Source organism: Prinia subflava, chromosome 9 (genome assembly GCF_021018805.1).
Source record: "Prinia subflava isolate CZ2003 ecotype Zambia chromosome 9, Cam_Psub_1.2, whole genome shotgun sequence".
Classification (NCBI taxonomy): domain Eukaryota; kingdom Metazoa; phylum Chordata; class Aves; order Passeriformes; family Cisticolidae; genus Prinia; species Prinia subflava.
In genome coordinates, this window is record NC_086255.1 from 4,480,808 (window position 1) to 4,506,873 (window position 26,066).

General features: G+C 41.6%; 2 protein-coding genes across 7 annotated transcripts in view; both read left to right on the top strand.

The window, feature by feature from the left end:
* The first annotated feature begins 4,562 nt into the window (after positions 1–4,562).
* On the top strand, positions 4,563–14,111 carry NSMCE4A (NSE4 homolog A, SMC5-SMC6 complex component). Of its 2 annotated transcripts, XM_063405184.1 has the most exons (11): positions 4,565–5,529; positions 6,692–6,772; positions 7,316–7,446; positions 8,419–8,570; positions 8,919–9,018; positions 10,610–10,700; positions 11,179–11,273; positions 12,032–12,080; positions 12,738–12,829; positions 13,379–13,470; positions 13,977–14,111. In XM_063405184.1, the coding sequence occupies exons 1-10, from the start codon at positions 5,334–5,336 to the stop codon at positions 13,460–13,462; spliced, it is 1,071 nt and encodes a 356-aa protein (XP_063261254.1). In that variant the 5' UTR covers positions 4,565–5,333; the 3' UTR covers positions 13,463–13,470; positions 13,977–14,111. The 2 variants fall into 2 exon arrangements, 1 of the variants encoding a protein (XP_063261254.1); XR_010081279.1 differs by lacking the exon at positions 12,032–12,080 and having other exon boundaries at positions 4,563–5,529.
* Positions 14,112–14,665: 554 nt separating this feature from the next.
* Positions 14,666–26,066, top strand: part of ATE1 (arginyltransferase 1) — a 67,761-nt gene continuing 56,360 nt past the window's right edge. The window contains exons 1-7 of one of the 5 annotated variants that reach the window (XM_063405183.1): positions 14,666–15,065; positions 16,239–16,302; positions 16,626–16,688; positions 17,072–17,175; positions 17,926–18,198; positions 20,693–20,922; positions 23,595–23,723. In XM_063405183.1, the coding sequence (XP_063261253.1) occupies positions 14,978–15,065; positions 16,239–16,302; positions 16,626–16,688; positions 17,072–17,175; positions 17,926–18,198; positions 20,693–20,922; positions 23,595–23,723 (951 nt within the window). In that variant the 5' untranslated portion in view covers positions 14,666–14,977. The other 4 variants (XM_063405181.1, XM_063405182.1, XM_063405179.1 and 1 more) reach the window with 4 other exon arrangements.

Here is a 26,066-nt window from a genome sequence, read left to right on the forward strand (position 1 = left end):
ATCTGCATAATCTGTCTAGTGAGCAGCCAGCTCATTTCACCCCTGAAATTCTGCATGAGAAACACAATTCTTGTTGTTACATGGCAACTTCAAAACAACAAGCAATCCTTACTGACACAAACCCTTAGAACTGTTTCTGGAAAAAAAAAAAGAAAAAGAACAAGTGGAAGAGAGCCACATTTAACAACTCCAGCATTTGCAAATAGTTATGACAGTCTGTAATGTTGTAACTTGTTTTTAAAACAGCTATTTTAGGACATGCACATTTAATGATCAGTCTCTTGGTCTTAGAGAGATACTGACTAAACAAGACATCATCCTGTAGACACACTATATAGGGTATGGGATTGTAAAACAAGTTATACAAGAGATCATGAAACTATACAACCTCAAAGGAGACACTTTTTTTCTGGTACAGAGAAAAAAAATTCTCTTACTTGTCAGACACTCCCTTTGCCTTTTTGTAATGTCTAAAACATAATTAGCAAACTGTTTTTGAGTCTAGACATTTTAAAATTTAAAGAACTAACAAAAAAATTACTTACCCAATTTTCCTCTAGACTAAAAATGAAAATGCACCACTCTGTCCCTGATTTTTATAACCTCCTGCACTCCTTCAGTCCTAGCTGGTGTGTGGATCCCCTTTCTCCCCGGATCACATGAAAGTGTTCTATTAATGTGAATTGGCTGATGTTTGAGAACACTATGCTGGGGAGCTATGAGGTGTAAGGAATCCGAGCCAGGGAGCTGTGGGGCTGTGACACATCAGTTCTGCACAGGAATTCTCAGTTGCTGGATGGGAGTGACATGGGACAGGTCCTGTACCCCGGGTGCAGCACGTTGGCGCCGTCCTTGTTGTTGCTGGGATATGGATTGCTTAAGGCAGGGAGACAAGCTCCACGTTAAACCAATGTAACTGGAATTTTACCTTCTGGCTTTTTACTCCAGGACTGTAACTTCAAAGTGTCAGGCTGTCCCTTCCACCTGAGCTGGCAAGCAAAAGTTGGGAAAATGGATCAATTTAGCATATGACAAGTGTAAATAACAACAGCACTGCTGATAGTGACAGCTGCCTTAAGAAAACCACTGCAAGTCAGCACTGCTCTGCATCTTTCCTAAGGAATGAATGCCTTGCTGCAGCTCAGGATGAACACTCAGAGCCTAGGAATGCTAGCAGATTACCTGGCAGGATGGAGAGAAGGAAAAAGAAGTCTTCTGCCTCCGCTGCATTCTCCATCCCTTTGCCCATGTTCAGTTTTCTCTTGCCCACATGGGCAGAAAAGAGGGACTGCAGCTCTGTCTCTTCCCACAGGGATGAGATGAGCTTTCAGCCCCTGGTGTGAATGGAGTGGTTGGAGTTCGAGTGTTACAAGTTTATTTTCTTGGTTCCAGGGAACCAAGCCACACCACTTCAGCAGAGCTGTCTCTACCATAAACCCCCAAGTACTCCTCACTGCAATACGAAACCCACACCAATCACAGAAATGTCTTTTAAGCAGAGCATGTTTTCACTTACATGGAACTTTTGGAAAATCCTCCCTTGGAATACACAGTTCCAGAAAGGAAAAAAATCCCATTTCTTTCCTAATAGGTTGTGAGTTACAGGCCTTTAAACGCATAAATATAAATATATCCAGATCAGCACAAGAGGTGAAGAAATGATTGCTGGGATAGGATTAAACCTATCACAGAAGTGTTTAGGCTTAAGTTAGTTTGCATGGTATTGGTAAAGCCTAAGAAGTGATAATTTCTAGAGGCTGCTATAAGAAATAGTGAATTTATTAGTTTTCTGTGAATACAGAAATGATTAGCATATTAATTTTTCTTATGTCCAAAAATTGCCATGCAGTTATGCAAAACATGTGCACAAATCCTTAGAACAGTAATTGGCTCTCAGCTTTTGCAAAAAGCTGACAATTGTTCCGCATTTGCTTTTAATTTGTTTATTCCTCCATTCAAGATGTGCTGGATGGACCACCAAGGTTGCAGCTGTCTGGCTATTCTGCACTCCAAGGCATCACTGATATATTTCCTACTCCTCCCTGCAAAGATTTATATATTTTATTTTATTTTATTTTATTTTATTTTATTTTATTTTATTTTATTTTATTTTATTTTATTTTATTTTATTTTATTTTATTTTTCTACAGTGCTGTTTGATTGTAGGGAAAAAGTGGAAAGTTTTCAGCATTTTGGCCTCCAGCAACATGACTTCCACATATTGTTTTGTTGTAGCAACCTGGTGTCAGTCTTTTACTTAATGAAACCTTCCAAGTCCTTAAAAAGAAAGGGTTTCTGGTGCCAGTGAGGGTTTGAGCCTACACGGATTTTTTCCTTGACATCCCACCAGACGGGGCCCTGTTTTTTTTTAATAGTTCTATTAATAATTGTTCTTTCATATTTCTCTGAAAATACCTTTGTAGACTGGCACAATGTATATGGTGATGTGATGAGCTGTAACCTAATCCACACTGCTGAGGGAATATCTGGAGCCAGATTTTCACCTCCCACAGGACTGTAATTATTCTGTAAATACAGAAATAAAAGCTGCTGCAACAACCAAGTATATTAACTCACACTTCTGCATTACTAAAACAATTTTTTGTATTAGCTACACTCATTAAAAGAGTTTTCCCTCATCTGTGCTTGCTTGCAGAGCTGGCAGCTGAAAGCCAAATATCTCAAATGTTTTATTTCTGATGTTTTCAATTAGTCCAGGCCCCATTTCAGATGCGAGGATTAACTTTGTATCAGAAGCAGCCACCACTGGGCAACAGGTTCTGTGTTGCCATGTTTTTAGACCACTAATTTCTTGTTTTATCTCTTTACCCTGAACAGGAGCATTTATTTTGGTGTATTCAAGCAAAATGCAAAAAGGTTTATGCTTTAAAATCATAAGCAACACCCCTGGGCAGTGACTAAAAGGTCTCATTTAAAGACAAATCCTTTTCCAATAATGCCTGGGAATATCTGCTAGCAAATCAGGGATATTCACATCAGGAGGCCAATTTCCAGAACTAGACAAGTGATTAGACTTGATAGTAAATGAATCAGTGGTAGATCCACATTTTAAGGGCTCTAGATAAGAGCACTGGCATGCTGGGCAATTCCCAAGCTGAGATCAGTGTGAATCCCTCTTGTAATTCATTGCCCAGCACCATAAAAAAACCCACCTTTTTGCTCTGTATTTGGTGACAATGGAAGCTGACTTTTGCTTGCTGAAATGCACTACCTGTATGATCACGGTATATATAAATTGTTCATTAGGAATTAGACTGCAGTTGGAGATCTGCTGCTAAATGCAGAAACCCTACATTCATTTCTGCACCCTGAGAGGAGCAAAAGAGGGAATGGTGAAATCTGTGAAACTCTCCTATTAGATCTGAAATGTCTGTTTTATGTTCCTCTATGTGAGTTTTCTCTCTTCCATGAGAATAAGGTTTTATGTGTATGCATGGATGAGAACTGAATGAATATCGTACAAAAAATAGTCTTGGTGTGTAAATACAAGTGGAAAATCTTGCAGTCAGTCGCATGTAGGACATTTTCTTCACTTACCATTTTTACTGTTGACAGTAACAACTGACATAAATACACAATAATCGCCAGGAAAGCAAAGATCTGATTATCTGGACAAGCAGAACTCCCAAAACAAAAATGCAGGGCAATGTCTTGCAATACTGCAGAACGTTGAGTTCCTATTAAGCATAGTGAGATGACAGTAAAAAATTCTATCTCACATTTGCTAAGCCTGTATTTGCATCCTGAATATTTTTACCATGTGTTTGTGCACTGCAGTGTACAATGGCCCCCAGTCTTGTTTGGATCCTCTCTTGAGCCTTTCTGTGTCAGCATCTAAAAGCAAATTACTCATATTGAATTTGCAATGCAAATTTGACAGCACTCTAAAAGTCACACAAAGAATGGAAAATTGTTCAAGAATTCAAATATAATTTATTAATGCTCAACTGAAGCATTACATGTTTTAAATGTATATTTTGAAAGATAGCTTGTGCTTAGTTGCAGTCTGTAGTCCAGCTGAAGTACTGGTTTGTGGAAACTGATGTAGATCCATACTTAGTCAAGTTGACCTATGAAGATGTTTAAGGAAATACTCCTAAAAATACCTTCAAACTCTCACACAATAATTAGAACAACATAATAGTATTAATCAACAACGAAGGGCTAAGTGTTATGATTTATATTTTGCAGGGACCAGAAGGACCAGGAAAGCAATCATGCCCCTGGTCTCAGCATTGGTGGGGCCACACCTCAAGTGGTACAACATTCACTGTTGGGCCCTTCACTAGAAAAAGGACACTGAGGTGCTGGAAAGTTTCCAGAGAACTCTTCTGAGGAGTGGTTGAGGGAGCTGGGGGATTTTAATCGCAAGAAAAGGATGCTCGGGGGGCTTTCATCGCTGTCCACATCGCTGACTCGGAGCAGGGTGCAGTGAGGTGGGACCCGTCTCTGTACTGAGACGACCAGAGGAAATGGCTTTAAGCTGAGACAGGGGACATTCAGATTAGATGTCAGTTGTTTTTTTTTTTTTTTTTTCACTATTTAGGTGCTTAGGCACTAGGAATAGGTTCCCGCGGAGGTGGTGGAGTCACCATCCCTGGAAATGTTCAGGAGGAGCTGGGCGATGTGGGTTAGGGGTTACAGTGAGTGCTGCGTGTACAGTTGGACTGGACGATCTCGAAGGTCGCTTCCAACCCTGACGATTCCATGATTTTAACTAGACGGTCTTTAAAGCTGGCATTTTGGCGGACACACGCAGGTATTAGAGGCGCTGGGACAAGCGCAGCGCCTCTTTCTCTCTCATTTCCCCTCGTGGATGTGAGCCGCCTCCGCCCGGCCCCTCACGGCCCGCGGCTCTGCGCGCCCTCAGCGCCCTCCCGAGGCGGCAGCGCGGCCTCGGCGGCCCCGCCCGCGCCGGGCTGAACGCACCGCCCGCCGCCGCTCACAGCGCTCGGGCCCGGGCAGCGACCCGCTGCCAACGCCGCGCGAGGAAGGAAGCGAATGTTAAAGGAACGCTGAGAGATCGGTAACCAACGATCAGAAAGGCGCAGCGCCGTTTGCTGTGGAACAGACCGCGCAGCCTGCAGAAGCGGGGCGGAAAAGGGCGCCAGGAGGGAAGATCGCGATCAGAGCGCAGCGCCTCAGCGAGCCCCGGCGGTGCCCGCGGAGCGCTGCACGAACATCCTCCGAGGCGGAGTGCGCAGGCCCGGCTCCGGGCGCGCATCCCGGGAAGCTCGCACTCACGGGAGGCGGGCTCGTCCCGGCCGCGTCCAGCGGGTCGCGGTGCCGGCCGCCGCGGCCGTGCGCCCGCCATGTCGCAGAGCGGCGACAGCGGCGAGTCCTCGCCGGCCTCGCGGGGCCGCCGCTCGCGCCCGCCTAACGCCCAGGAGGAATCGGCGGAGGCGGCGGGCGAGAGGCTCCGGCGGCTGAACATCGGCGAGGGCGACGACAGGGAGCACAACAGGATGATCCGGAGCCAGTATCGGGAGCTCATCTCCACCGTGCAGCGTAAGGAGGCAGCGGGGGAGCGCCGGGGCTGCGGGCGGGGGTCCGGGCCGGCGGCCGGAGGGGCCTCCGGGGATGGCGGCCGGTCCTGGGCGTGTGGGGAACTCTGGGAGCGCTCCTGGCACCTCCGGGATCCTCGGGCTGCAGATGCTTGCTTTGGGTTTGTACTGGGATCGAAACTGGACTCCCAGGAGCCATGGAATCGCAAAATCATGGATTGGTTGGAAGGGACCTTACGGTTGGTGTCGTTCCACTGTCCCAGGTTGCTCCGAGCCCTGTCCAACCTGACCGTGGACACTTCCAAGGATGGGGCAGCCACAGCTTCTCTGGGCCTCACCACCCTTACAGGGAAGAATTTCCTGATACCTAAACGTAGTCTCCTTCAGTGTGAGGCCATTCCCCAGTGTTCTGTGGAAAGTCCCTGTCCTGCATCCCCTGGGATGGCAGGGGATGCTTACGAGGTTACAAGGGATTTACCTGCACTAGCACACATGTGGTGCCTGCATTGGTGCAGGGGAACAGTCGGCTTTAGACCTGGAGATGCAGCGAAAACCTTTAATTTTGCTTTCGTGGTGTCTGAGCTTTAGTTTGAAACTGCAGGTGTCATTATGTGCCTGGACCAGAAAGTTATTCTTGGGCCTTCCAAAAAATGCTATGCAGTTTTTAGCATCTCTCCAGACAGGTGTGTGAGTCCTTCTCATGTGCATTTGAGTGAGTTGTGCTGTTTTCCGCATAAAAATGTGGCCGTGGTTGTTTGAGTATCACTGCCAAGTTCAGCAACACGTGGGATTAGTTGTTTTGCGAATACTTGATAAATTTGTGCAGTTGTTTTACAAGAGGCTACAGTGCAGTTTATGGGTGATCCAGCCTTTTTACAGAAGTGACCAAGCATACAGTTTTGAGGGCTGGTTTATTTCTTTCATGGAAATTCCACTAATTTCCCCAAGTCAAGGCTGTTTTGCCTGTGAAGTAACTGGTGAGTGATCTCTCCCTTATCTAGACCCATGAGCTTTTTGGTCTATTTTGTCTCCTTGGCCCGGTTGAGGAGAGGAGTGATGGAGCTTTGGTGGCCACCTGGCCTCCAGTCAGCATCAAACAAGTACAGTGTCTCTCAGTGCTTCTATGTTTAAATAATTCAGGATTTCTTTTGTGTCTTTCCCCACAGAAAATCGAGAAGCCATGCTGAATTCCAAAAGCAACAAGCTGACAGAAGTTTTGGAAGAAGCCAATGCACTTTTTGATGGAGGTAAAACAAATTCTGTGGTCTTTAATTGATGCGTTTGGCCAAGAGTGAGGTGATGATGCCTTACAAACAAAAGAAGGCAAGAGTGAAGTTGAGGTCCAAGTACATAATCAGAATTTTTTTATAACTTAGAATAGCTATGTTAAGTTGAAGATTGGTTGAGTAAGTTGATGTGAGAAATAAATGTCATTACAATTTATTTGCTCTTAGAAATAACTCCTTGCTTTATTTTGATTGACTGGAACAATGTATATCAGTAATGCACATAAAAAATATCAGTGTAGAGGGGTTCATTTTACTTGGAAAGGCAGAAAACATGTCGATTAAAAATGCATTTGTTGTTCAAGATCGTTACTTTTCCATGGTTTGTCATTCTTTCCTTTTTTAAAATGCAAATATCATTATAAGGATTATTGAAGTGTGTAAGAGGTCATTGCAATAAAAGGATTTCCAAAGCACTAAAGCCAGGACAGTCCTTATGCTGAATCTGGTAATTATATTTGTGACAATTTCATATTAATCACCATAAAATCTTTTCTGTAACAGTTTGCCGTGCACGAGAGGCTGCACTGGACGCCCAGTTTCTGGTTTTAGCATCCAATATAGGAAAGGAGAAGGCCAATGAGTTACACTCAGAGATGTCAGCATTTGACTCAACAGCATTTGCAGAAGACTTGGTAAGTTCCAGGCTCTGAATTTGCCAACATTTCTGCTGGAAGTTTGCCCTGTTTGTTACAGAACTGTAAAGGCACAGATTGTCAGGCAGTACATGGCAGTTCTGGTGGAATTTCATGCTCTTCCTATGAATTTCTGTGATAAACTTTCTGGTTACTGTCATTAATTGACCTAAACTACATATTAAGCCCTTGCAGTAGGGGAAAATCTGATTTAAAATGCAGACACCTCCCCCATTACTGCACTGCTGCTGCTTTATCATGGTTCAGTCAGTTTGTGTTCTTAAAGTCTTCTGCTCTTTTTTCAGTCACTCTTCTGTAGTTTCTTTATCCTGTCCACTGGTTTCTGTGTTTTTGGATAGAGTTCTGATGCCCTGTGTCACTGACATGAAATGGCTTTGGGGCACTTGAATGCTTTCAGACTGCGCAGTTTGTCTCTTTGTACTGTGATTGGGGGGAAGAGTCAGATCAGAACAGCTTTTAAGCAGGGTGTTGGCTTTATTGCTCCTTGAAAATGCTCCCTTATGTTGCAGCAGATCAACAAGGAATCTTGAGTGTTTGCTCAAGTCTATAAAAAACATCAAGTTCAACTTAAAATTTTTCCTGGGTTAGTGTGGACTGGTGGATGCTGGGATAGGCCAGAGAAGTTCTATGATATTTGAGGGGCTGGCTTCCTGTGAGTGTGTGGTGTTCTAAAGTGCAATATAAGTCATGTTCTGCTACTTCATAAATCACTGAAAATGTGTTGGAATCTAAGCAGTTTTGTTTACCTGTGGCTTTCATTGGTTGCTATACACAGGGGTGAATTTGAGTGTTTATCTGTTTTTGTGGTATACTCAGGAAAGTCAAAGTTCCTAGGCGGTGGTATTAAATATTAATATATCAGGCAAACATCACAATACAGTGTTTCACCATGGATGTGGCTACTGGTTTACCTCTAAGTGGATTTTTATTGCAGCCTTTATTTTTTTGTAGCTGACCTTCATGGGTATAAATCGCACTGAAGAAACTAGTGACACTGAGGATGAGTCTGATGACTCAGGGGGATTTTTACCTGGAGATGCCTGGAAGAGAATGGGAGAAGAAGCTCTCAAATACTTCAAAAGAGCATCTGGTTTTTACTACATGTAAGTTGCTTCTTGCTTTTCAGTACGTGTAAGTCTCTTCAAGGAAATAGTGTGGACTGCAGCTCAAGGTAATGGCTTTAGCTGATTCTTGTCTTTGATGCCCTGCCTTGAATTGAGTTTAATCTGAAGTCACAGCAGATTGTTGACAAGACATGAGGCTGTCAACATTCTGGAACAACTTTTGTGGCTGGTTCCTTGCAGAAATCTCTAAATGTGATGAAGCTTTATCTTTAGGTATCAGTCATCACTTTGCACTTTCTTGAGGACATCCACTGCTCAGTATAAAGATTCGTAAGCACACTGGGTAAACCAGATTTGCATTTGTGTGTTCTTTGTGTTTTTTTTTAGGCTGGGATCTTGGAAATCTGAGACTCCTGTCCCAAAGCAACGGATTGAGAGGCAGAAGAAAGCCAACAGTGGAAAAGCAGTACAGGCAATGCCTGCTCAGGTCTGTAAAGTGTTCTCTTTATTAACCATTTGTTCTGGCATAGTTATTACAAATGACAAGGAATGTGTAGTATTTGTGACATCCCACCAGTAAGGGGAAGGGAGCATCCAAGATCCACAGATGCCTGTGCTATATCCTGTTCCTCAGAGTCTGTGATTGCCAGCACTCCTTGGGTGTTATTGCCAGCAGTTGTTGGTTGGCTCCACAGCTGTCCAGCTGGAGTTGGAGGCACACACATCAGCCCCTTTCCTTGTGAGCTTCTACTAAAGGATTCAGACTCCATTCTTAGGCTTCTTGATTTGTTTTGTGTGGACTGCAGTATTTCACTGAGTGGAAGGAAATAGGATTTACAGGCAAATTTCACGGTCAGAAATAGGGTTTACAAACTGATTTTTCAAGTGATGTTGTTCTTACTTACAGAAGTCACAACTTACTTGTTCTGTTGCCTGTTGCTTTGAAAGGAAACAAAAAAGAACTTCTTCACATTAGTGTGGTTTCCATTTTTCTTTGAAGTGTTTAACAGGGTGTGGCATTTGCACTGAAATGTGGTTAATGGCAGCAAGCTAATTAGTTCACATAGCCACTGTTTTTTGTGCTTTCTGTCTCCTTATTCTTTGTGTCAGTCACTGGCAGAAAAGCAAAAGTCTGGGAATTCTGAAAGAGGCTTACATGTGAAACTGCAGATATAATCTGTGCTGTTACAGGGAAGCTGAGGCTGTGATAATCCCAGGATAGAGAGGCAAGTGGTTGATTGTTGCCTTTTAAAAGGCAGCCTACTCAGTCCAAATAGTGATAGAAAAGATTTGTTATAGTTTGTGCTGGGAAGAGGAGGAGCTGGAGGGTTTATGGGTTCCAAATGAACATCTTCATTATACTCACAGATTGTAGCAGTGTGTAACCCAACTCCTCAGAGCTACTGAGAAGTGTACACCTGAACAAAAATCATACAAACCATGGCCTTTCAGATTGATATTGTAAGATGGGAATTAAAACCTAAAACTCCTCAAAGTTGTCTCATGTTTGCATAAGTGTGTTTGTTATGTTGCATGCAAGGAGGAAAAAATCCACTTTTATGTTACACATTCAAAAGAGGCCTGTTGGGGTCGAAGAAAGCCTCGAGCTAAGGCCATGAACAGAAATCCCTGGTCAGGGTGAGAGAAGTATCTCCCACAAGGCCTCATGGGAGCTAACCCATGTGGATTAGACTAGAAAGTTCTCTGTTCCCCCTGTTACCATTGGTTACTTTACGCTGCAATAATTTGCATATTCCTGATCTTCTCTCCCCATGGGTTCCCTGCCCTCAAGACACCGCCCTTATCCTGCCCTGTAGAAGTTACTGTAACCCCCTGGCCCTGGCCCTTTTTGGTGCACCCCATAGTGAGTTCGGTTTGCTGTTTGTTGTTTTGCTTCTTAGTCAAGTGGTTCTTTTTTGGGTCCCCAGATCAGACCCATGTCTCATTTATATCGCACCCGAAATCCTGTGGTGAGACCTGGCTGTCCTATCTGAGCCTGGGCTGTCACAGAGACCCTTTGCTTATTCTGGTAATCCAAAATCAGTTATTTGAGGTGAATCTCTATTTCTTTTTCCCAGTTAAAAAGAATGGAGGAGTCTCATCAAGAAGCTACAGAAAAAGAAGTAGAGAGAATCTTGAGAATACTGCAGACTCATTTTGAGAATGATCGTAAGTATGATTAAATTAAGCATTAACTGGAGAAAATGCATATTCTCTGTCTTCTATAGTTGGGAGTGGTAAAACTACAGAGACAAAATGAGGTGAAGTCTGCGAGTAGAACTCTTTGGTGAAGCACATATACCAACTATGTGTTTTTTATTAACACTAATCAGCTGCTGTTTGTCTGCAAAGTAAATGTAAATCCTCTCTCCTGATTAAAGCCTGCCATTTCTAGATGGCAGTCAAGTTGTCAAACATATGGATCTTTGTGGGGGAAAAGATGGAAGAAAATTAAATAACTTTATAGAGCATACGGTTTTTGCAGGCAGCTGGGAATTCTGCATTGTAACTAAATTGACAAACATCCCTTTAGCTTTTGAAGGGTGTACTGGCTCTCTTAAGCTTGTGTTTACGTCTGTTAGCTCTGTGTATACCACAGTTTGTTTGTTTGCTAGTTTGTTGAACAAAGCCATTTTTGCATCCCCAGCTGATACACCCATTTCCTTCTTTGATTTTGTCATTGATCCGAACTCCTTTGCACGCACTGTGGAAAACATGTTTCATGTGTCCTTCCTTATCAGGGTAAGGTGTGACATCTTTTTAAAATATCACTTTAGATACTAGAATTAGAAATAATGAATTTGTTTTCTTTTCTGGCTTTGATATGGAAGAATTAGGATTTAAATATGTGGAATGCTAATTTATTTTCTGTAAACAGTCTGTGATGTTTTGGTAATTGAATAAAAAAGGAAACAGAGTTGACTGTTGTACTGCAATCAGTTTACCAACAAAACAGTAGTGATAGTTTTGCAGTCAATATGTTTATCAAAACAGAGTCTGGCTCACATTTTAGATGTAGAAAAGTTCTCACAGAGTATAGAAAAGTTACTGAGGCTGTAGAAAACTATGTTAATGCAAGATGTTATATTCTTTTTCAATCCATGGATTTGCACTTCAAAACTATGCTTAGTTTGTCTAATAAATAAAATTAATTCTGGAAAAGATGAAAACTGCCAAGGTTATTTTGACTAATTCAGGTTTTATATTGAATAGAAATCTTATTATGAAGGGTTAGCTCAAGTATATTTAGAGAATAATAACGGTTTTAATAAAGCAAAACTTTTATAATCCAACAGTTACACACTGTGCTACATGGGCTACCTTCTTAATGCATAAGTGCTGTATTAAACTAGTTTTTTCCTAATATGGTATGCCAATGAAGATTCTTTATCAATATATGTACCTGTTCATGATAATGTAATATGTAAAAATATGAAATTTCAGCAGATTATCCTAATTGGAAAGTTCTAAGTTATGAAACTTTAAATCTTACTGTTTAGGATGGTCTTGCAAGAATAAAGCTGGATGAAGATGAGTTGCCAGTAATAGGTAAAATCTAGGTTTAAAATACTCTAACTGGTTTTTGTAACAACATTACACATTACATGTTCACAGTTTTAGGTATATTTTTAACTGGGGATATGCAGTGAATGTAATTGAAGGCAGGAAGAGATTTATGAGCTGCTGAAAGGATTGAGTCTTTTCAAATATCAATATATGGGAAAAGACCGTTATGCTGATTTATACAGATTAATTCTATTACTAGAAATCAAAGATTACTGCCTTTCAAGTTATATTTTTGCTAATAAGTACGTGAACATTGTTACACTTGGCTGAAGAAAACTATTTTTGGGTGTAAGAACTTTCTTGTCTCAGAGTTGGGAACTGCTGCAGCTTCAAAACAGTTGGAAGGGAAGTGCCATTCTTCATATGAGGTTGGTTTTCATTCCCATAGGGTATCAGTGGGCTTAGGACTTCAGTGGGATTTTGTAAGGAATGAAATACTCAGGTCCTTCTGAAAAAAGTTAGTTCCTAAATTTTTAAGACGTGAGACTAAGGAAGTTTCTCCAGCAGTACATGGCACAGGCTGCTGACAGAGATTAACTGGGTGGAACGTGTAGGATTGATCTGATTTTTGTGAAGCTTTTGTGTTCCTGGTTGCTGACTTTACAAGTGTTAATCTTGCAAATGCTGTGTTTTGATCAGAGCCTACAAAAAGCAGCGGGGCAGGGGAGGAGGACGGCAGAGGTGGCGCACGGAACCAGGTCATCATCAGGCTGGACCAGAGAGAGTGGCAGGTACACGGGGAGCACTTCATATTGGGAGAGCTCCTTTTTATTGAGGCCCCTGAGAGCTGGGCTCTTACCTGCTCTGGGGAGGGCAGGTGTTCTGTGTGCAGTAACACTGCACTTCACCTATGGGTGCCAGAACACAGATCTAAGGGATGTTTGTAGCTGCAAACAGCTACAAACTGGAGAACTGGGTAGTGATCCCATCTTCTATTCCTGAAGCCTGCTCAGCTGAAGTGCTTTTAAGCTGTGCTCTGACTTGTCTTTAAAGTTTTACACGAGGGTTGGGTAAATATGGAATCTGTTTCTTCCCTTCTGTACCACAGTTGTCTCTGGAGAAGTTCTCCATGCAATCTCTTCACTGTTTGTAACAAATCTTAGACAAAAAGCAGTTTTGAGCACACATACAGCTCTTTTGTCCCTCACTCAGAATGTGCAGGAGAAATGTAGTAATTTGAAATAATACTTTAGTATCTGAAACTTTATTACTTGCTTGGTGGTAATTAACTTGAAATAGTTCAGCTCTGCTGACTGACACGTTGTGTCATCTCTAACCAGGAGATCATAGACACATTGGAGATCAGAGAACCCATGATTCCCCCTCTTTCTCAGAGCGCTGAAGAGGAAATGGATACAGAGTAACTATTCAAGTAAGTTCTTTTAACACATCCAACACAGTAAGGTTCTTTACACAGGGGGAAGAACTTAGGGAAACTAAGGGTGACTTCCAAATGCAGAAGAACTGTAAGCAGGGTGACACTAACATCTGGAATTGCTGTGTTCTTGTCCTCTTCATGAAATAATATGTAATCTAGCCTTTTATGCAATGATTAAATGAGAAAAAAACCCTTTATTTTTGACTTTGACGGTCAGTTAAGTGATGAGTTATTTTTTGGAACTTTCTACTCAGAATGCAGTGTTGGAAAGAATCATGGCTTAGTTCTTCTGTTTGGCTTCTTAACTTCCTGACAGCTGATGTTGTTACTGAAGTAGTCTGAAGAAGGACTTAGAGGGAACCAGGCTGTTTTCCCTTCTGCTTCTGTAGAATTCTTCCAGTGATAGGACTGAAGTCCTTACTGTCACAGTTGTTTGCTCAGTTCCAGATCTTAATGCATATTGTCTTACTGTCTTCTCTTTTTTTTTACTTTCCCCTTAGGTGCCTTAAAGAAAATACCTCAAAACATTTGTTTCAACAGTTGCTTTATATGCCTGTGTTGTCAAATGTTATATGTTGTATATGTTTATATGTATATGTTGTTAAAAAAATTAAATTTATTTTTTCTGGAACATCTCAATGCTTTATATGACCTGCTTTGTTTAGACCATGGAATGGGTTGGGTCAGAAGGGATCTTAAAGATCATCCAGTGCCACCCCTGCCATGGCAGGGACACCTTCCACTGTCCCAGGCTGCTCCAGCCCCAGTGTCCAGCCTGGCCTTGGGCACTGCCAGGGATCCAGGGGCAGCCACAGCTGCTCTGGGCACGCTGTGGAAGTTTAGACTTGTGACAAAGTTATTTCTATATTACGGCTCAGTTTGCTGTTCATAGAAAGTTTACTGGCACTCCTGAAATTTCTTAGTAAAAACCAAACATTGTATTCTTGCTTTCCTCCCTCATCTGGCCTCAGCAGCAGCAAGTGGAATTCCTATGGTTAGACATCCCTGCTGGGATAATCTAGTTATCCTGCATGATTTTGGGTGCTGCAGGAGAATTCATGCTGCCCTGCTGTTCTTCCTGTTCTGGAAATAAAGGTTTGAGTTTGGAAATTCTATCGCAATTACAGATAGAAGTTCCCCCTTCCCTTATTCCAAACACCTGTATTTGTTTGGTAACCTGGGCATTGGGCAGGCCAGCACTATGGGGCCACAACATTATTTTATTAAAAGTCCGTTAAGTCTCGTTCCGTTTTCAGAAAAGGCTCTGTGGAAGGGCTCAGGATTTCTTCCATCGTTTTACCGTGCTGTAGCAGCTGAGGGAGGTACGCAGGGCTCTGTGTCCCCGTGTGTGTGTGTGGGTTGAGAAGCTGCTCAGGCTCTGAGGGTGTGCGGGACGCGGAGCGAGGAGCGGCAGCGATCTCTCATCGCCGATCCGACCGCGGGGGAGGCTGGGCCGGGCGCGGCGGCGGCCGGGCGGGGGAGCTGCGGGGCCGCCGGCGCCATGCCCTCCGCCGTGGTGGAGTACAAGGGATGGAAGGACGGCTACGGCTGCGGCTACTGCGGCGCGGCGCGGGGCAAGGTGTCCGCGGGTGAGCGGGGCCGGGCCGGGCCGGGCCGGGGGCGCCTCGGGCCGCGCTGCCCGCGCGAAACATGGCGGCACCGCCGCTTCCTGCGCGCGCCGCCCGCGCGCCGCCCGCACCAAAGATGGCGGCGGGCGCCGCTTCCGGGCGGCCCGGGGCGCTGACCTGAGGCGGGCGGGCACCGCGGGGATGGCGGCGGGCGGCGGCTCCCCGAGCATCGTCGAGTTCTTCGGCGGGGAGGATGGCTACCGCTGCGGCTACTGCAGGAGTGACACCGGCAACCTGTCGCACGGTGCGGGCGGGGCGGGCAGGCAGCGGCGCCGCGGGCGGGCCGCCCGGGGCTGGCCGAGGAGCGGCGGCGGCGGGCGCGGGGCCGGGGAGGGCGGCGGGGACCGGGGAGCGGCGGCGCAGCTGCAGCCCCCGCCCGCCCGGCCGGGAGCTCGGAACGGCTCCTACAGCCCGGTGCTCCCGAATGAGCGTGACAGAACTGAGCAGCGATTTTGTGTTGTTTTCCTTGTGTGTTTCTGGGGAGGTGGGAGGTGCAGAACAGAACTTAGCGCTGGTATAGCCAGGGATGTACGGTTGATTGTATCCCGGGATTTGTGTTGAGCTTAGGGTTTTTACATAACCATTATGTGGTTATTGAAATCAGTGATTATGATGTTTAACACCATGTCAAATCCTTGAAAGACATCTATGCATAACTGGCTGTTAGCTGCTCAGATTGGCAGTAACCACAGAATCACAGAATGGTTTGGGTTTAGAGGGACCTTAAATCCCACCCAGTGCCACCCCTGCCATGGCAGGGACACCTCCCACTGTCCCAGGGTTTGGCCAAGCCAAACCTGGCCTTGGGCACTGCCAGGGATCCAGGGGCAGCCACAGCTGCTCTGGGCACCCTGTGCCAGGGCCTGCCCACCCTCACAGGGAACAATTCCTGCCCAAAATCCCACATAACCCTACTCTCTGGCAGTGGGAGCCATTCCCTGTGTCCTGACCCTCCATCCCTTATCCCCAGTCCCTCTCCAGCTCTCCCTGGAGCCTTCTCCTCTCCAGGTGAGCACCCCCAGCTCTCCCAGCCTGTCCCAGGGCAGAGGGGCTGCAGCCAGTTCTGCAGAGCTTGTTGTATTTTAAAGGCAAACCACGGTCAGTCAAGTGTGTTGCTGTGTTATTTATTTTCAGGTATGTGGGCACATTCGATGACAGTTCAAGATTACCAGGATCTCATAGACAGAGGATGGCGAAGGTACATTGAAAAAGAAAATACAAAGCTATGTTGTCAGTTGAATAAAAGTTAGAATCCACACTTAAAATTTAGATCTATAGAAACACTTATATATGAGTAATTTTGTCCAGTGCTCTGTGACCTTTTGTAATGTGACACTGTCAAACAGGAAAATATTCAGTGATTTTAGAAGGATAATATGGTCAGCAAAGAACTGAAGAACTTGCTCTTTGGCTTTTCATCATGAAATGTTTTGACGTGATTTTAATAAAAAAGCTTCTTCATTTCTTTTGTAGTATAAACAACAATAAAAAAAATCAATGCATATTTATTACTCTTTTCAGAAGTGGAAAATATGTCTACAAACCTATCATGAATCAAACATGTTGTCCTCAATACACAATAAGGTAAGAAACTCAAAGTACACTTTTGTAAGGGATTTGACCACTTCAAATGTATTCCACCATTTGTGTTCACTGCTTGAAATACATAATACTTGAGAAGTTTATCTCCTTTTTATGACATTTTGAATGGTAAATATATGCTCTTGGGTTTGTGCATCAGGACATCAGCAGCTCTGGGATATTTTCCTGTAAGGAACCTTGTCTGTAACTAGAAACACTGCTTTAGCAGCCCAAATAAGAGGTTTGCCCTTGTATTGTAGTAATTCTAGATACACACATAAAAAACCTGCCATAAGGACTGATGTAATTTTATAAGTGCTTCCTTAACCCTTTTTCCTGGACCAATCTTTCACAAAAGAAATGTTCTTTTTTTTTTCTTTTTTTAGGTGCCAGGCTTTGCATTTTCAGGCTTCCAAGTCCCACAAGAAGGTTCTGAAGAAAATGTTGAAATTTCTTTCCAAAGGGGATGTTTCGAAAGTAGCGAGTGAAGGTAAAAAACTCTGAGTGTTTGGAAACCAGTACTGGTACATGGAAGGAGGATTTAAATACCTGCTTGAGTAGTCAAATGGGCTTTGAATTCTGTGTGTAGACCCCTGGCTGGGCTGTGTCTTGAGCACTTCTGTAGCCCAGAAGGCAAATTGTTCAGATGGCTTGGGTTATTGAAGAAAAAATTTCCTTATTTTTTTCTGTAGACCAGCTTATTTTCCTGGGCTTGTCCTCACTTTCTATCTGGGTGCTGTAGAGAATTAGATGCTGTTTTTACTTCTATCATGAGACTGATAATCTGCAGAGGACTAACTAGAGCAGCTGGTGGCAGAGAAAAGGAAGAGCAGCCAAAGAGGGTTTTTCCAGGTGATTGAACAGTCACCCTGCATTTATCCAGCATCAAACCCAGCAATTCTTTCTGGTGGTGAAACTTGTATTGGTCGTGAATCATTACACTTTGCCTCTTTTGTGTGTGTGGTTTGCTAGGTCTGTTTGTTGTTATTTATTTGAAGTTATAACATGAAATAGTTGACTGTTTAATTTTAGTGGAGAAAATAAATCTGTTCTCATAAATGAGATGTTGTTCATAATTCGGGGTCATAACAGAAACTTTGTTTGCAATAGTCCCTTTATCTGTTGGAAAACACTTGTAAAATTAGAAACCAGTTAATTTAATATTGATTTTAATTGTGGAAAGTGTGAGCTGTGGTTGTACAAAGAGAAATTCACTCATGCAAGTTTTAATTATTGACAGAAGAGCCGATGGATTCCCATATAGAGGATGTGGCCACGTGTGATTTTCCATACAAAAGTGAGTCTCAGGTCAGTCAGTCTGACCTGACTCCCTTGGCTGAGGATCACACTGAGAGGGTGGAGAATGAAGATAAGGACTCAGGGGAAACAAAAGAAGAGGAGAATGTGCAGAAGGTGGAATCGGATTCTGTTCAGATCTGTACAGGCAAAGACACACCAGTCCCTGCAGAACCATCACATTCAGCTAAAGCTGCTCATGCACCACCTAAGCCAGGTAATTTCTGGTAGTAGTTGGAATATGCTGTCATCATTTCACATCTTCTTGAAATCCCCTCTTTTTATCTCGCTTAGTAAATTAATAATTGTTTTATTTTATTCCAAATTTACGGAATTACAGTGTAAAAACAGAGAGGTGCTGGGTGTCAATTGTAATGTTGTAATTTATATTTTATTATATTAAAAAGTTATCTTTTTATCCTCACCTGAATCTGTAAGACTGTAAGACTGAATCTGTAGGATCTGAAATTAAAGAGGGGAGATTCAGATTAGATTTTTTTATGATGAGGGTGGGGAGGCCCTGGCACAGGGTGCCCAGAGAAGCTGAGGCTGCCCCATCCCTGAGGTGTCCAAGGCCAGGTTGGATGGGGCTTGGAGCACCCTGGGACAGAGGGAGGTTTCCTTTTAAAGGTCTCTTCCAACCCAAACCATCCTGTGATTCAATGGCTGCCTTCTCTTGGGACGTGGTGATTTCTAGAGGGAAGATGGTAAAGGGGAGGTGGATTATTGCCAGGATAATTTATTTGAGATAGAATTGCTGACTGATACCTTGTGGCCCAGGGGCTACAGGTAAGGCAGCCTTACAGATCATGTTTACCATTTTGTGTAGCCCGTTCTGGCAAATTAAGGGAATTTCCTTAATTGTGGTTTACTGCTACAGGGTAGGGAAAATCCTAGTGGAAACTTGTGGCTTTAGAGTTTCTGCCTGTGTTGGGACATCCTCCTAATTCCTATTTTCACTCTCCTGTTGCATGTTGTGCCAGTATTTAGGAGAACAAAGTGCTTTTGTCTCTTTCTATGGCATGGCTAATTTCAAGTGAAATAATGTTTTTTCCTTAATAACCACTCCTCCCTATTGGATCTGATTTTCACCAGGTTAATAAGCAATTTTTGCATCTAGATAAAAGGAAAATTTTCAGAAATGCTCCATCAGAGAATTTGTAGTGTTGCATAGAAATATTAGAGAGGTTTTAAAACTCTGTTTTATATTTTGATCTTATACAAACCTTTACAGCCCTTATATAGTTTATTGTTTATATGACTTTCATTGTGCAAATTTTCAAAGCTCTCTTGTTCTAAATAATAAATTAAAAACTTTGGCCTATGTAAACTTCATGTGAGAAAGAAATGAAGTGATTGTTGACAGCAGATGGCAGACTTGGGTAAAGAATAGGAGTGTAAAAACCTGTCAGTGCTTTGGAAAAGGTGAGGTGAGGTCTTCAGTTAGGTTAAGAATAGCTTTGGGTCAAATTTTAAGAACTGGAAATGCAGATAAGTAACATTGTAGTGCATTTCAGTAAAAAAAAAAGAAGGTTTAATTTTACAGAGCAGAAATATTCATTAGTGCTTATTCCTGGTGTTTTTAAAGATAGAAGTGAATAATAAGTGCATCAAAAAGCTTATTTAATTTTTTTTTAATGCTAGCTGGTGTCACAGGTCAAATTTAGTTTAAAATTTTCCAGATAGAAAGATGTTTAGTTTTTATCTTGGAAAATGTAGACTTAGTCAGTAATAAGATTATTTAATTGCATTTTTATTCCTGTATAAACAAAACAGGTCATTGTCCTCTAGGAATAATGGTCTGTTTCTGCACAGCTTCAGATAGAAAAGAAGGTTTGCTTATATCTGTGTAGGCACAGTCAGTGCTTTAAGAAGTTTTTCTTGCTAATTTACAGCTTACAGAAGATACGAGACACAAAACAGATCCTGATACAGATGAAGCACTCATTCTTCAAATACATCATGAGAGTTTTAAATAAACTCTTCCTCTGACTTGTTTGCCTGAGGACAGGTCACACAGTGTCTGTAATTCCCTCATGGTTTTTGACTTGTGTTGGCTCAAAGCTCACAGTTCTTGTATCAGTAAGAAACAAATGGATCAAGGAGGGAGTAGTGCATAGGTCTGACTTCTCTTTTTTAGCAAATACCATTTCACAAATAGAGTTCTGTATGTGGCTAATCTGTTAAAGTGCAAAAAGTGAATTTATTAATTAAAACAGACAATCTGAACATGGTTTTAAGCAAAGATGCAAACTTCTGTGGCCTTTTAGTCTTCCATTACATGACCATGGTAGCACTAGCAGCATTCTACATCCTGTCTATGGATTCCAGGTGATAAAAAATACATATTTTATTTTGGGGTCTGTGTTTTTAGAGAGATCTGTGGTGTAGCCACATGGGCTTTGAATGCAGAAGAACAATTCTCTGTGATTTTGCCCTTCAGTATTTCAGGTTTTTTTAATACACCCTTGGCTTTGGGGTGAAATGGTCAAGGTGATCCCAGATTAGAGTGTTGCAGTAAATAGCTGTGGAGGAATCTCTGCATTAGCCTGGCATCAGGTGTTGGTGGCTGTAAATGTGAAAGGCCATGATGAGTTCAGAGCACAGGCTGCAGTAAATGGTGATTTTAACCATTTCTTTCCAGTGATGAGCTAAGAGCTGCTCCTTTGTTGTCAGAGGTGGTGTTTAACTCTCTGTCTGTGCCCTTGTAGGGAAAGGGGCTGATCTGAGCAAGCCCCTGTGTCGGAAAGCAAAGGACATAAGGAAAGAGAGGAAACTACAGAAGCTCCTGCAGAACCAGATGGGCACAGTAGAAGGCTCTCAGCTTCAAGGAGAACAAGCTTTCCTCTTGCAGAACTCTAAATCTAAAACAAACCAGCCTAAAAACATTGAAGACTTTGTTTTTGTCCCTCTGCCTGATGATGCACGGCACAAATTAGAGGTAATGTCTTGTTCACTGCTGTTGGAGGCAGATGAAAGAAAGGTCTTGTTAAGGAGTTTTTGAAAAGCTTAGATCTGTATTTATGGTTTTGTTGAGTAGCTATGGCTTAAATCTTGAACTATATGTGGTACTGAATAATGTACATTTTTTATATAGATAGATATGCATCATAGGGGTGTGTGTATATATATATATATATATATATATATGTATTTATAGAAATGACACCCCTATGGTGCAGCTGCACTCTTTTTAACCACAGGAGGGTACTCTTGCACTGCAGTCAGTCCCAGCAGAGGCCAGTTCAGTTACTAAAATAACTTGCAAATGAATTTCATACAGGATGACTTGAAAATGAAAAACTTTGAATTAACCGAGTGTTAAATAATGAGAGAAATTTAGGTCTGCAGTATATAAATACTTAAACTATCCAAGCTAATGGAACTTGACAAGGAAACAGTAATTTAATGAAATTAATCAGTTAACAAGATACTTGCTCTTTGCACACGTCATTGGTGTGTGTTAATGACTTTGAAAGCTGTACAAATGAGAATAAAAAAGTTTGCTTAATACACTACATCTACTAGGGACAGTAATCTGGAAGGCTTTTGGACTTTCAACATTTGTTAATCATCAAACCATTTTTCTTGTTATTTTTTCCATAAGCTGGAAAAGTAACTGAATGTTTTCCTGATCATTTTCAATGATGGTACTGGAAATGAAAATATTTACTGACTAGAAGCCACGAAATTGATCCAGCTCCCTAACTCCTTCACATTTCCTGAAGAGTTATTTAACAGAAGCATGATGGCTTTGTCTGAGCATCTTCATTTAGAGGATGCAGGGAGATTTAGAAGGATTAAAAAAAAAATTGCTCTTTGTGAAAGTAAAACCATTCTGAAAATCATGTAGTTTTTGGAATTAATATGACCTTAATTATTTTTGAAAAGATATGCACTTCTGCCTATGTGGTAGCATTCTTTTGCTTAGGGAGCAATCATCTTTACTAAGAAGAATGTTTAATTTATAGATTATTTTTTTAAGTTATTTTTGTATTTTTGTTATTTAATGGCGATGGTGTGAAGACTGTTAACTCCTTATTACAGTTAACTCATAATTGAGTATGGAAACTCTGCTTCATCTTCCTCTTTCAATTACAAAAATACCTGGAAATCCCTTTGGGATTATTGCCATAGAAACATGGATTTTGGATGAAGAGCAGAGATTTGAGTCTTCCAAGCCTTTCAAGTTTTTTTCAGTGTAGTGTTGAGACCATGAGAGAATATTTTAGGTAGAGACAGAAAATCTCTTTAAAATGATGATCTGCATACCATTTGTTGGTATTATTTTCTGAAAATTGTCTAGTTCTTCTCTAGGCATTCTAGTTAATTTGCAGTTTGAAAACCTGTGTTATTCAGTGTAAATATAAAAGCCTTCAGTAATATAAATTGAGCTGGAGAATTAGAAGACTGTTGACTAATGGTAATTAATTTATGGCCCTTATGCAGGAGGATAAAATTTCTCTCTGTTGTGATGTTTGTGTTATGTATAAATGTATAGTTATTGCATGATATTTTAATAATGAATGTGCTTAACTTCTTCTGAAGGTGAGGGTGGTGAGATCATCTCCACCAAGTTCACAGTTCAAAGCCACATTTCAGGAGTCTTACCAGGTCTATAAACGTTACCAGATGGTCATTCACAAGGACCCACCTGATAAACCAACCATAAATCAGGTCAGAAGGCCAAATTTAATTTTATGCAAAGCTTCCCCTCCATTTCACGTGTCCTGTTTCTAGGAGAAACAAATGTGGATTTTATATCCAGTGTATATTTCAGGAGCTTGTAAAATACTGTATCCAATAAAATCAACATCCTGAAAGTGCAAACTCTTGATACCTCTTTGTAAGTGCCACAAATATTTGGTTTTAGTTGCAGGCAGAAATTTATGGTTGCTGTTGGGTAAGAAAGGGAGAGGGTGAAGCTTTTGGAGATAGACATGGGCCTTAAAAATACAAATCTGATCCAAACTAAATCCAGCTGGACACTCAGCCTGAGAAGTGCCCTCCTTGGCTTTGGTTTGAATGTTTCCATCAAAAGGGTGCAATGATCAGGGCCAAGATGTGAGCAAAAGTTTATCACACACACAAATTGTTGGTTTAAGGTTCACCAGAGTGAAATAATTCTCTTCAGTTTCAATTTAAGGCTTTAAAAAAGTAACCTGTGCACTCCATCTAAATTTACACCTTGTTGCTGCTTGAATAGGTGCAGTGTAATGAATACTGCAATGAATAGGTGGAGTGTAAGATGTGAGAACTGTCAGATGTGTTACACCTCTATTCTATAAGAAAAAAAATACCCTGAGTTGGGAGAAACAACTTCTGTAGGAAGAACAAGTAATTGTTGCACCAGGGCAATCAATGAGCCATGTGCCATGAAAAATAAAACATTCTAAGAAGTCCTTGAGACTGTGCAATAAAACTAAAATTTGTAGTTGGTTTGTTAGAGATCTGTAAAAATAGGAAAATGTCTTATTATTATGTTTAAGGTAGAACACTGACTTCAGAGGCTTTGAAGTGGATAGGAGATCTTTCACTAGCCTGACCTTCAGAAGCAGATTAGCTGATACCATGCACTCAAAACAGAATGCTTGTATTTCCCTTGCTCTGAAGGTGAGGTTAGTACCTGTCTCCTTTGAGGACCCCCAGTTCAAATCATCCTTCAACCAGTCTGCCACTTTATTTGCCAAGTATCAGATGTCTGTTCACAAGGACACACCTTCTGACTGTGGGGAGAACGAGGTACAGTTCACTGCATGCACCTTTCTGGGAACAGCTTCTTCAAATGCACAGCTAAACGGTGGGAAATGCTGTCTCTTGGAGCTAATCTAAATATTAAATTATTGAAATTGCCATTTCTGAGGGTTTTTGATGGCAAAATCATCTTCTGCCTTAAAGTTCTTTGATACCTTTTTAATGCTTCTCCCTAATTTTTTGTGTTTTCCCTTAATTTAACAGGTGAAGGTTTTAAAAATCTTGATTTTTATTCCCATTCCATTACCAAGCACACTGCTCAACTGGAACTCACCTTTACAGTAGGAATAGTGCAAAAATATCTCACCAGCTGATCCTCTGAGGCTTGAGGAGAATCTGTTGCATATGGATAAACCCTGCTCTTAAAAGGGTGTTTACAGAGGATAATCCTAATCTAATAAATTAAAAAGAATAAAAAATCCTCGTGGGGTTCTGAGCAAGCAGCAGTTCTCCATTTCTCCTGCAGGTGGCACAACCTCCTCATTGGCAGAATTAATGAAAATGCTACCTCAGATCTCTCATTTCTGTCTACTGCAGATGTGCAGTTTATTATTGGTCAGCCAGTGAGGATTTTCTGTTCCTGAGAGTGAACTACCTGCAGCACTGAAACCTTGTAAACTGGGGCTGTTTTCCAGGTAGAATTGTAAAACCACATCATAATTTTTTGCTTTAGTTCAAAAGAGTGTAAGGGGAGCTCTTTTTTTTTTGTGAGATGTCTGTAATGCTACTCTGGAAAGCCATAAAATCCATTTCACTTTGTTTAGTAAAATAATAGGTCTCATAACAGTAAGTAGTAGTCCCTGCCCTTTTTATAATTGCTGGCATAAGTGGGTTTAATTATAATAATGTAAAAACTGGAGGCATGCCAAGAGAGACTGAGCTATTTACTAGATTTGTACCAAGCATTACCTGGTCAGATTGGAGACTTGATTTTTCTGCTGTGATGGAAATATTTCAGCCCAGAAGGAAGTGTTAGGGACAGTCAGGTTTCCACCACCTGAAGGTGTAAAGGGAATTGCTGTTGAATAGGAAGGAGAAGGATTTCTGTTCACTGCTAATAGTGTAGGAGATTTTTATCCTCTTTTTCCTTATTACTTGCCATAAGGGTTTCCCTACTCTGCCTTTATCTCCTCTCTTTGGCCTCATGTTTGTGCAGGCTTCGATAATTCCAGGGGAAACATAAAATCTTCCTGGCGCATCTACTGAATGTAAAAACTTGATCTGATGCTGATGGGTTCGAATTTAGGTTCTTTTTCAGCCTTGGTAAATCAAATTTTGTGTATATGAGACTGCCTGGGCAAGAAGGTTTTTTTATTCACAGTTAGGAGCTAACATTCTCACTTCAATCAACATTTTGTGTTTGATCTCTGCAGGAAGTAAACTGAAGAATGTTTTACACAAAATTGTGTTTTCATGTAGTTTAGAAGCCTTTTTTTAAAATACTGAATTTGTGTGGGAAGAGAGTTATCTGAGTCACCTTTAAGGTACCAAGGAGGGTAAAACTGATCCAAGTTACTCAGAGGAAGGGTGGAAAATGCTACATATAAGACCTCAAAAATTTTTCTGCTTCCTCTTTTTCAGACTTTTAAAAATATCATACGTTATGGAACCAAGGAGTTTTTTAAGCAAAGGGAATAAAATTCTGTCCTATGCACAGGACTTCTTATCAGGGTAGTAAAAAGTCTGCTTTGCACTTTAAACTGGCAAATAGCCAGAATTTTTTTGACTTTTAATTTCTGCAAACTACTCTGTGAGGTTGTTGAAGATTTTTTTCAGGGAGAATCCTGCACACTTTTGTGTTTGGAAAACTAGTTTAGGAATAATTTTTAGTTTTATATTTGGCTGAGCACTTCACATTTAGAAACCTGCCTATATTTAAATTCAGAATCCAACCAAGATTGTTATGGGACGTATTAACTTCTTTTGGGAATATATTCTTAGATTGTTGGCATTACAATATACTATCTGTTGCTAGGCTAGTTTAATATTAACTTTATTATATTAAAAAGCAATTCTAAGAATCAGTTTAGAATTTTGATGGTTGAGAATAAAACTAATGGGAAAAACTATAAAAATTTTCACAAAAAATCCATGAACAGTGAAGCTGATTGTTGCTCAGTGAGTGTGGAGAAGCCTTTTTGCACCTCAGTAATGGAAATACAGCTTTCCATCAGGAGTTTGTGAGGAGGGAGAGCAGAGGATTTTCAGGGCAGAGAGTTGTGGAATTGAACTTCTGAACTGTCTGGTTAATGCCAATTTGAGGCCAGTGATAATTGGTGTTTCATGATACTGAGTCTTTTCAAACTTTGCCTTTTCCTCCTTTCCTTCTTC